The sequence below is a fragment of the Bombus vancouverensis genome, chromosome 1 (assembly GCF_051014615.1).
Source record: "Bombus vancouverensis nearcticus chromosome 1, iyBomVanc1_principal, whole genome shotgun sequence".
NCBI classification, from domain to species: domain Eukaryota; kingdom Metazoa; phylum Arthropoda; class Insecta; order Hymenoptera; family Apidae; genus Bombus; species Bombus vancouverensis.
The window spans coordinates 6,416,347-6,427,983 of record NC_134911.1 but is presented as its reverse complement, the minus strand read 5'-3'; the positions used below and the strand labels follow the sequence as shown (position 1 = coordinate 6,427,983).

At 40.2% G+C, this 11,637-nt stretch overlaps 1 protein-coding gene and 1 long non-coding RNA gene across 9 annotated transcripts in view; one reads left to right on the top strand and one right to left on the bottom strand.

Annotated features, from left to right (window-relative positions):
- Positions 1 to 290: 290 nt before the first annotated feature.
- The window catches only part of LOC117160721 (uncharacterized), a 124,880-nt gene continuing 113,533 nt past the window's right edge, over positions 291 to 11,637 (bottom strand). For all 8 annotated transcript variants that reach the window (XM_076624026.1, XM_033341659.2, XM_076624099.1 and 5 more), the window contains 3 exons: positions 5,115 to 8,531; positions 3,525 to 4,020; positions 291 to 2,454 (listed from right to left, as the gene is read on the bottom strand). In XM_076624026.1, the coding sequence (XP_076480141.1) occupies positions 3,578 to 4,020; positions 5,115 to 7,239 (2,568 nt within the window). In that variant the 5' untranslated portion in view covers positions 7,240 to 8,531 and the 3' untranslated portion in view covers positions 291 to 2,454; positions 3,525 to 3,577. The remainder of the gene's footprint in view (positions 2,455 to 3,524; positions 4,021 to 5,114; positions 8,532 to 11,637) is intronic.
- Positions 2,718 to 3,603, top strand: LOC143303576 (uncharacterized). Its single transcript, XR_013060035.1, has 3 exons — positions 2,718 to 2,946; positions 3,034 to 3,447; positions 3,508 to 3,603. It is a non-coding gene; the product is annotated as an uncharacterized LOC143303576 (long non-coding RNA).

The following is an 11,637-nucleotide window of genomic DNA, read 5'->3' as shown; positions in this document are numbered from 1 at the left end:
TTTCACGACGCAAAGTACAGTATACGCAATAATAATGCGAAACGTTCAAACAACGCGAAAATATGGGACAAAACTAAGATCCAAAATACTTTCAGAGAATCTTATAGATTAAACAAATTTTTCTGTAGAACAATGGCAAGAATTTGTTTACATGTCCGATCATTTTAATTTATTATATATCTTCGTGTTTTTTTTAAGAAAAGTAAAAAGGTAAAAAAGATAGATAATTATTCTGTGCAACGATTAATATCAACATAATCGTAGATAATTAGGAGAAACATAATAAGGTGTTTCGCAAAAAAGCTTTTATTTACATTTGTTCCTCTTTCTTTAGCGCTATGTTTTTTTCTTTAATCTAAAATTGCAATAAAATTCCACAAAATCGCATTCACACTTATCAACAACTTGTTGTGGAATGTTTGACATAATAAATACAGCTTTCGACATAAATTAAAAACGAGTCTTGCATTTACAACTCAGAATTATGAGGGGGTGGAGATTAGGTACGTGTGTGTGTAGTGAACATGTGGACGTGTATGATCTTGTGTACATGAGTACCCAAGGGCTGACGCTTGTGTTAATGTCTGTTTACATGTGAATCTCGGTGCGTGTCGGATAGAATTTGCACAGATTCTATCGCAACGAATTTATATCTACTCACGACGAGCCCGTATACCTTATTTACAATGTCCATATAAACATATACACTGCGCTGACCGCTTATTTAACCTATTACCAATATTACGAAGTGAAGAAAGTAGAAAGTACTGTTTTGTACCGTAGGTTCAATGCGAAAGAAACGCGTACACACATACATAGAATGTATAAAGGAGATGACTTAAAAAAGGAGAAAAAATAAGGAAGAGAAAGAAAATAAAACAAATGAGTTAAAAAGTAAATTAAGAAACTACTAGAAAGAAGAAAAGGAAAAATTAAGAAATAAGAAAGGAAAAGGTGGAAGAAACGGAAGAAATATGCTGGCCTGTGCGCGAAGTTCAATCCTTCGTGTGTGGTGTCTCCGACGCGGAGAGGAAACATCGTTACATCGTGCTTGTCGCTCGACATTGAATTCGTTTAACAGAAATCGCTGATATCCGTCTCTACGAGCGCAGTAGCATCTACCGGCTACATCGACGTAACTTAATATGTAACAGGGAATTCTTAATCCAACCCTTAACTGCTAAATCAATCTTACAATTGGACTGAGTGATAAATTATTATCGACTGTACAACGCCGTTAGTCTTTTTTTTCTTTACTTCTTCTCAATTTTATCATCATATCTTCCTTCTTTTTTTTCTCAACTTCGCTTTCTTTTTTTTTTTACTTTTTACTTTGCTTTCTTTCAACTTGACAACGAAAACAAAAAAGAATGTACATTTTCCTACTTCCTCGGAATTATTTCTCTTTCGCAGAACTACTACAAACCTTCCGAGTCTCGTTTCGTTTTTTTTCGTTCATTTATTTGGACCACGTGAATAAGTTTCCACTTTTTTATTGTTTAACATATTTTTTTCGCTTTCATTATAAAATATACTTCCTCTCGATATCGCAGAAGCCGTGAATTACGTGCAGGCGGGATCTCGAGGAAGAATACACGCGTATCGGTCGAACAGGTGATAAAAATGGTATGTCGAGCACTTGAAATTTGTACAAACGCACGGTTCATTTTCGCTAGTGAAAATTTAACGGGCCGGAAAAAATTCCACTTCTTTCTGGAAATAACTCGTGTCGTTAAAACAAATTATTCCGTGAGTTTTGCAAATGAAGAGAGGTAAAAAAGTTATATAGTGAGAAAAATAAATTACTAGATGGCGTGTCCGTGGTTTACCCACGGGGCCTCGCCACGATAGCTTTCTTCACCGAATCACGTGTTACACCGATACGTTTCCACAGCCGAGTTTTTCTCGCTACTAGAAGAAGGTAAAACGAAAGAAAGCTTGCCTCCTATAAGTTTCCATTCTTTTCGATTACGATATACGATCGTTCGTTTGAATCACATGAACCTTAATAAGTACCAAGTGCCTAATGTAAGGTCAACGTTCGAGATACCCTGAACACTACCCATGTTAACAGGTAGAGGAAAGAAACTCTAATTACCGAGAGTTTCACGTATACATTTTTCCTTTTATCTTTTTGTTAATCTTCGTTACATTTTTTCTTCTCCGCCTCTCGATCGAGAACCCCGAAATAAATATTACGGATACCATGAACAGCAAAGGTTCGTCGGCTCGGACGCAGACGCGAAGCGGGAGAATGCGAATGGCGAGTTTTCATATTTTTTTCCATTTTTCGCTTTAAGGTTTTGTCTATACACAAGGACGTATCTTACATAGAGTTAAAGGTAAAATTAGTTTCTTCGAAGTTGTTTAGACCATTAGTCGCCGGAGAGGGAGCCACGGAACATATTCTTATTCCTTGTACAATCTTCGTTGACGATCTCCTCTGACCATAATCTGCAACAGAAAGAGTGTAAGGAACAATCGCGAGAATATTGTAAAATGTCGCATTTTCTTCTCGTTCTATACGATCGTAATTTTAAATCTCCCGAAAGGAAATTGCTGCTTATCCCTCGTTATCATTAAAAACTATACATAGAATCTCTTAAAAGAGCGGTATCGTTCGTATAGTCCGGAAAGCTGGGAGATTTCATGCGCGCGCATCCCGTTAATTCATTGTTTCTATTAAATTACTTTTAAAGCTGCTCTACATAGAAGAAGAGCAGGGGCAAGGAACTTTAATCTCTGCTAGGTAAACTTTTTTATCAACTTCTTAGCGAGATAAAACGCGCGGAATCTCAACTTTTAACGATTCACACGGCCGCGTTTTCCCGCTACTCGCGTTCCTTCATTTTAACCGAATTACGCGGGCGCCGTTGTGTATCAGACGCCTTTATGACGTCTGGGCAAAAACTTCATGGAAACTGTTCTTTATCTTTTATCGACAACGTATGTATAGTTTCATATTCCCTGTATACCCACTATACCTGTCATATACCTCAGCCAACACACTAAATTTGAATTTTAACTTTACAGTGTCTACAACATCCCATTTAAGGATAAACTAACCTCTAACTTGAAACATGAAACATTGATGATTTCTATCTATAATGTAAAATAGAAAACTATAGATAACAGTTTTTTCGCATATGAATCACATCTACTCTAACAATCCCTACTATTGTCAGGTCTCAACTAAATTCACGTTTCATAAGGAGAAGTTAACTCCGAACTTTAAGTTAGATCTAGTTCGAATTGAGAATATGAAACACCGACCGACGTCTATCATGAGGTATAATAAAAGCTATATACGACATTTCCTTTACATGTCAATCACTTTTTCCCTGACAGTCTCCGGTTATTTCCAGTTCTCTATTAAACTTATTACAACTATAAGGAAAAGTTCATTTCTAACTTAAAACATACAATACTGATGACTTCTACAATAAGGTATAACATTGTTTACATATATCAATCACCTCTTTTCCTAAAACCTATACTTATTTTTAGTTTTCAATAAAACTCACCGAGTCGACGGGAACGAGAAGTTATAATTTGGAACACCTGGAACAATAGACTTTTACGTATTGATGTACAACTGATGGTGAGCCTGATGCTGACTCTGATGCGGATGCTGCAGCGAGTGTTGATGCTGGTGCTGATGAGGATGCTGATGCTGCAGCGTTGGGTGTCTCGCGTTGAATCTCACGCTTCCGGCCAGCGAACTTCCTCTACCATGGGTGCCAACAACGCTCGGTGTATCCGACAGTTCGTCGTCCTCTGCTCCTAGACTACGAAACCTGACGAACCCATCCTCGTCAACGAGCATTGTAGAGCCTGTGGTCGGTGTTTGCTCGTGGATACCGCCACCGCCTCCCTGCTGCACAGGCGTGTGTCTGCCGCGACTTTCGGAGTTCCTTAGAGTTTGTATCCCATTACCATGCCGGTTTAACGAGCCGCGACCTTCGTGCGGGAAATGGCCCATGGTACCTGACTTGCGAATGGAATGCCTCTCAAAAGTACCTGCAACAACGACCATATTATTCAGCATATATAGTCCCATGCTTGGCAGGGAAATTGTTTGTTTATTATGTTTCCAATTTTTTTTGTTTTTCTTTCGCTTCGTTACGGTTCGTGGTGTATCTCGTTTAGGTAAACCAATAATTTAAGTGCTCGAATACGCGGAAGAGTTATTTGTTATATCTCTAGTTCTGTTTTTCTTTGGTATGGGAGCTTTGTTAATGGAAAGCGGATATGACATTTTATGACATGTTAACGCGCCATTAAGTGTAGGTCCTAGAAAGGGTTTGACAGAAAAGTGTGCGCGATGAAAATTATTTTTTTAAATTACTAAGATCATCGAATTTTTTCGAATGGACATGAAGAAAAGGGTACTTGAAATGATACTTGAAATAATTGTTCACTTACGTTGGATTCTAAAATGGACACACGAATAGAAAAAAATCAATGTTCTCGGACAATACGCTATTCCGGTCGTGCCATCTTAGAGGTAATAGCGTGTCGATTAGAAGACAAAGCGTAAAAAGAACTGCTGATTTCGGGGTTTCAATATTGTACTAATACCGCGAGTCAGCGTTCTGAACTCTTCTCAGGGCACGAACTGTAACAGCACGTTGCTCCGGATGACCTAATTTATCGTTCTATATCTCGCAAGATTATTAGAAAAAAACAACAATTTCATTTCTCATTTCAACAAGTATTTTATGGAAGTATTATGAAATATTCTTCTGCGAACATCCTCCTGCACCAGAGAATTATGTAACTATGTTTTTGTAAAACTGCTTTAAAAACAAGCAGATCTTTGTTTTTTTCTAGAAATTAAAAGAGCGAACTAACTTCTTTTACTCGTATTCTACAAAAAAAAAATTTTTTTTTACGTAAGAATTTACTTTTAAACGAGATACACAAAAATTAACAAACTCTCTTTCAAATCTGCTTGTCACGCTTCAATGCAATTTAAGAGGAAAAAGAAGGAAACGCTGGTAGGACCCGTAAGAGGTTAGAAAATTCTCTCACGAACCAGAAAACGAGAAGTAATTCGCCCGTTGATTCAGCTCGTAACGTTGAATCACACGGTAGCGCGCGCGCATCGATACCTGATATGTTCAAATGTTCGGGCAGCGTGTTCAGCGGGAAGCTATCGTCGTAAACCTGTTTCCCGGTTCTCATCGTGTAATTCTGGATCGCCTGGTTGGTGCTACAGATAGCTGGGTAAAGCACGTCGTCCATATTCTCGGTGGAGGTCGAGCTACCGCATGGAAACAGAGCGAAGCCAGAATGGACCGGGTGTTGTTGCAGCTGTTTCTCCCGCAACGGGTACTGGGATAGACTGGCTACCCAGGCGAGTAAACCGCATACTGCTAGTTCGAGTAGCCTAACGGAGAACTGCCAGCCCCACCATAGCCATGGATGCGATTGTGGTCTTTCCTGGACATTCCCAAATATGCCATACAACTGGACGAATCCCATCAGGATGAAGAATAGGGCGGTAGCGATACTGGTAGTGATGGCAGTGCTCAAGGCCATCGTGGTAGGATCAGCACCGACTATGTGATTCGTCCCTGCCGTTTTGTTATTTGTTAACAGGATCTGTGAGCGTACCACCCGGTAGACGTACATGTAGCCTAGGCCAAGGATCACGCAGACGATGATATAGATGCACTGGCAGATCAACGGCAATATCTTCGCCTCATCCGGATAGCCAAGCACGTGCGTGGACACGTGCAGGGAGACACAGAGAACTATGTGTATCGTAGAGGACAATACCAATGCAGTTGGCGACAGAAACCTGTTGTTTAAAGATGGGGCCTCTGAGCAACGAGCTAAGTATAGCACCAAGGTGGCGAACGCGGTGGATAATAATGGTGCTGGTAGGTACATGAGCACTCGGGACAGAGGCTCGGGCAGTGAATGGCCTAAATTGTAAGCGTCGTAGAACAGGTGAAAGCACCTTAAAGTACAGACGATGGTGAGAAGCAGATGAACCGTGAGGAAGTACGACTGGATGAGTAGATTCGTTGCTTCGTTGAAACGAACGATCTTGTAGATCGAGTATAGAGCCATTAGCGTGAACAAGATCGCAGTGACGTACACGTGGAGGAACCAAGCGATCCGCCAGGTGGACTCAAGGGGATGCGTGTCAACTTGAGGTACAATGCGGTCACCAGCCTCGTTGGGCCTCTTAGGAGGTGGAGCAGGAGGTTGTGGTTGGGGATACGGAAGCCTTTCCGTGTCCACTATCTCGATGTTCTCTGTCTTGAAGCCGTTTTCATTCCTGAGCCCGTGATAACTGTCATCGTCATGCCTCCTGGTATTAGGCAAATTGAAAATCGTCGGTTGTGTAACAGATTTGGAAGTATCTAACGTGCTAGACGTCCTGGTCGTTGTTGTAGACGGCGTCGTCATCTTTTCGGTAGTTGGAATTACCGGCGCATTTTGCGCCGGGCTCTTCGTGGCCAGAGGCTTCAAAAGTATCTCTGGAATATCTTGTTTACGACCGTTGCTGCCAGATAATATTCTCGAGATGCTTGGGTAATGCAGAGTAGGTACAAACTCGTTAGTATTGTTCCTTCTGTCCAGCTCGCTGGACTCTACCACGTTCTGCTCCTTACTGGGCGTATTCAACGGTTTGTTTCTAGAATGAGAGTGTCTCTCTGGCACTTGAGAGGGACCCTGAAGATCGGGAGGCCTAATGGGTATCCTCTCATGGGCTGGCGTGCCGCTCGGTGGTGGTACCGGTCTCTTGAGACCCGAATGAACATCCGAGTTGGTTCCTCTCAGCGTTGGCTTATTTGCAAACGGATGAAGGTACTCGGGAGGCAGGGGAGGGGTGAAGAGGGCGCGAGACGGGGGAGCGTACGAAGGCAGTTCGCGGAAGGCCGGCGACATGGTCGCTCGAGGAACAGGAGGATACCTGACGGATGGTATCGACGAGCTCGTCGTTGTGGTCGTGGTAGTGGTCGTCAAAGGCGACGGTACCGTCGACAACGTTGTACTGGCCGAAACTTGAGCATCATAGGCGGGCACGCTGCGTTTTGTGGTCGCCGAGCTGTGCGCTACCTTGTTAAATATGGCCGCGAGGTTTTTCTCTAACGCGGTGTTGTCCAGGTTAAAAATAGGGCTATTAGGTCCACCATCGCCGCTCGCTGAACAAAGAAGGATCGAGCAGGAGGACAGTACCATCAGCAATGTCGACAGGAGCAGACGCATCATCGGGGTCATGATGATGCTCGATGATAGTAGTAGAACCTAAAGCACTGACAGTTGGAGAATTCAGCCGGGCATCGGTTCATTCCATAACCATGAGTAGGAAACGAGAGAGCTTGCTGGCACGCACGCACGCGACGACGAGTGCACTCAACGTTCTAAGGACACTTGTGAAGACGTCTATGTATCTTCTTCTAACGAATCCCTATATTTTCTCTGCCCTCTGGCTCAGTGCGTTCTTTAAAAATCTCCTCCGTCGATATTACAGCTGCGCGGCCAATCTCGCAACGAGTCTTGCCTGACGAGGTGTGCAACCTGAGTCAAATATTACATTCCTAAATGTACAACGACGGCGGCGGCGATGGCGGGCTAGTAGTCTATGCGTTCTTGGCGGATTCCCCTGTTGCGGTGTTGGTTATCAACGGCATCTGTTGCATTTCCACCCTTCAGATAGTAACTATATCACTGGCCTGATCTTTGGGAGCGGTTTCGTGGTCAATTTACTTCGTCCTCCGAACAGTTGGATCCCTCCTAAAACGCTTCGAATTCTCTCTCGCTCTCTCTCTCCGTTAGCTATACTTGTATATGTGTGTATATATATATATATATATCTACATTTTAGAAGAGAATTCTGTGAAACCAAGTTTCCACGCGATTCGTCGATAAACGGACCCAGCTGAATGGACGTTAGAAATTAAGACAGGACTACAGTTGACTATATTCTCTGTCCGTTGCTGTTGTTGCTGCTTTCTATCAACGGTATAGAACCACACACATAGCATATACAACATATACTAAAGCTGACCTTCTTTACGGATTTTCTCTACTTCGTTATATGGTAGAAGAGAGGCTCTACACACGACCAACTATTACCGCTTCGGCTCGTGTACTTCCATTATATCATCGGGATTCAATAAGCCTCGGATTATTTCGCCGTGGTAACGGCGTTACAACGTTGCCTTGTTCCCGGAGCAAGACTCGATTTAAAACCTATCTACTTTTACGGACGATAGAACGTCGGCGAACTTGTTAGCCGGGCTTAATCCGATATCATCATTGCTCGAAGCCATCCCAGATTCGCGAGAGCCTCGGGCGAAACCTGAATTCCTGAGGGTACATTTAATGTCTAGAATCAGTCGGAGTTCCTTCTGGATGGGATGGTCTCGTAGTTACCGCGTCCATTCATTTCCTCGAAATGCGTGCGCCACCGTTTCCGCCTGTTCCTCTTTGTCGCTCTAACTGTTTTTGTGCACTTGCTGCTGGCCACTTTTCGCCTCTCTCAATTGGTATCTCTGCGCGGTTACGACCTGTGAAAAATATTTTTCCGTTACTTTTCTTTCTGTTATTTCAGTCGAATATCGATTACGCTGGTAGAATATGAATTAAAAATGTCCGATGAAATTATATGGGATGAAAAAAGATAGTTATTGGAAAATGTAGTAGGGTAGAAGAAGGGGCCGAACCAATTATTCGCGCGATAAGACGCATGTTATATCAACCGATCTAATTTTTAACCCGATGAACTTCTTCTAATTTTAATATCGCCTAATGGCCATAGAAAGATTTTATGCTGAGAGAATTTATCTAATTTTGAACTATGATTTTTAAATGACCTTATTATATCTCTCATGATCCATAAATGGCATTTGGAGCTCCTTACTTTGTGCTTATTGTAAAAAGGAGATTGAATTTCAATAGAATTATGTTTGTTCAAGATAAATCAAAGAAAAGGCGATAATATTCAAAACAACCCACCGATTGGAAAGGTAACTGTTTAAATATACGGGCAGGAAATATGTATATTTCAATGTCTATCACGTGATTATTTTATATGATGCTAAAACTAAGTGCTGCATAAATTTACTGGGAACTGATCGAGCTAAAATAATATATGACTAGATTTTATTTACAATTTATTTTTCGGTATTTCCAGATTTCACGTAACATATTCTGCTGTAATAAAATCCAGCATCAGATGAAGATATGTAATATAGGTTATGCTAACAAATTATGTTAGTAACCGTCAGAGACACGTAGTTTGCCATACATATTATGATTAACTACAACGCTTGTTTTTAACCTCGAAGGGTTAATGTAAAAAGCAATCTGTTTTTGAAGTTTCGCTTATAGTAATCCCTATGTAACCTCTAATAATATTCCACTATGTTCTATTAACTTTATAACTAATAATATTAGTGAATTGACAAATTACAAATTAAGATCATTTGCAATTTCGTAAGTTATAGACATCTATTTATACAATTTTTACAATTTGGGAGAGTTAAGATGTTTACTTTAATTATAATTAGTTATTTTATTATTTGCTTATTTCGTTACTAAACTTGTTATGTAAGAAAACTTATTAATTCTGATGAACGTATATCTTATAACTTGTAAAATTTCATTAATATTATTTCAGTTATGTAAGAGGACCTTAGTGTAACATTTTCTGGCATATATTCGCCCATACTTCTGTTCTTCGTGTCATTAACCGGCAGAATAAAGAACCTGCCGCGACAAAGAGGAGACATCGTAAGAATAAACGAATAAACGGGTCATAGAGCACAGAAATTAAAGATTGGAAGCGAGTTTTCAATAGGACGTCGGTAAATGTAGGTCCCAGTGAAATAGCACTTTCATAGAATATAAGGAACACAGATAAGGCACGTAAGCCAATACGAAGTAAGAAGGAAAAGACGGTGAAGTTCCACTTAGAGCCTCGTCAATGGCACAATAGTGAGACCTGATTTAAAAAACTTCATTTTACGTTAACAATCGATCATCAACTGAGCCGTATGAGCCGGGTCGGCTGGTATTAAATTTCGGATATATCAGCTAGACGGAAGCCGTTCGAACGTAGACGACTCAGGCTACACAGGGGATGCATGTTACAGGAAATTGGTCGACCGGCTAAAAGAGCATACGCGAGTGACTCAATTTTCTAACACGATCATTTACCAACTGAAAAGTTTGCAACAACAAAGGGGTAACCTTAAACTGTATTCGTTAGAAGAGCAAGAAATATATACAGTGGTTCAGAAATATATCCGAATACTTGAAAAAATCTTTGTTGTAAGTATATGTAATATGTGTGTTGCACACAACATTTTCATGATTATATTGGTACAGTTTAAAAGAAATTAAAAAATGTACGTATTTAGCGTAATGTTGATTTACTGAAATTACTAAAAAATGGAGCTGCTTCCTTATTGTAGTAGCCCCTTCAATTACAGCGGGTCACCAGCCACGCGGTGCATCTAACACAATACAATACAATTTAATACAATTTTCATTTCCCCAAATATTTCCATTTGCAATACAGGATGATATGACCCGAACGAGGAAAATTCCAGGGATATACAAAACAGTGCATAATGCAGGATTTAAGCTGGTAATCGATGATTAACGTGTTGCGTGGATTACACTCGCTCACATGTAAGCACATAAAATCATTATCGTATTAAACAATGGAGCTCAAAGATCTCTGTCGATAAAGTAAATCTCGATGAAATTTCATTCCATCAAATATGTACTAATTTACGTCCAACAAATATGACGTTGTTTAGCGAACTCTGTCAACCACATCAACTTTAGCTATAAAATATAACTCGAAAATATATATATTATAATACTGTGTGAAATTAATTTCATTTGAACGTTAACAATTTCAAAATTGCATTATACTAATTCAAGTAGAAATTGCGCAATCGTACAAGAACTACTCATACAATTAATTGCATATACTGAATTCGACGATAAATTATCTCCCTTATTTTAAGAAAAATTCTTATCGCTTAAATTTTTATAACACGAATATACGATTATAAGTTCTCCAAATTTTCGCGCTAAAACGCTTCCAAATGAAACTGCTCTCACAATTGTTCGTATTATTTACGAGGAACTTTTGTTTGCCCCCAATTGAAAGATTCGGCAAAAATACGCGAAATCACCGAACATTCTCGATTCATACGAAGCACAATTACTTCCGGAAATCTGCCCCTATCTATTCTGGTATTTATGTCTTTGTTCCATACAAACGTATACGTGCGATCCTGCGCGAGCACACATGATAAATATTTGTAGAAATAACAAAATATATATCTCAACGCGTATATCCCAATGGACCGGAGGGCTTCGTGTTGCGTCCCAACTTTTTCATATAATGGCACACGATGATCCGATTTTGCGATTGGATCATACAGGATTTGTCTTTTCAGCTATTTACGAAGAGCTTTCAACACAAAACTTTTAGAGTTCACACATAGGTTTAAACAATGTGTATTCTGTTTCGACTCATGCAACAGATACATGAAGATTATATATTTCATGAGAGATTGTACATGCGGCTGATCAGAAATTACATATCTATCGATGATGCTGTACTTGCAAATACGATTTGTATAGATATTTCGG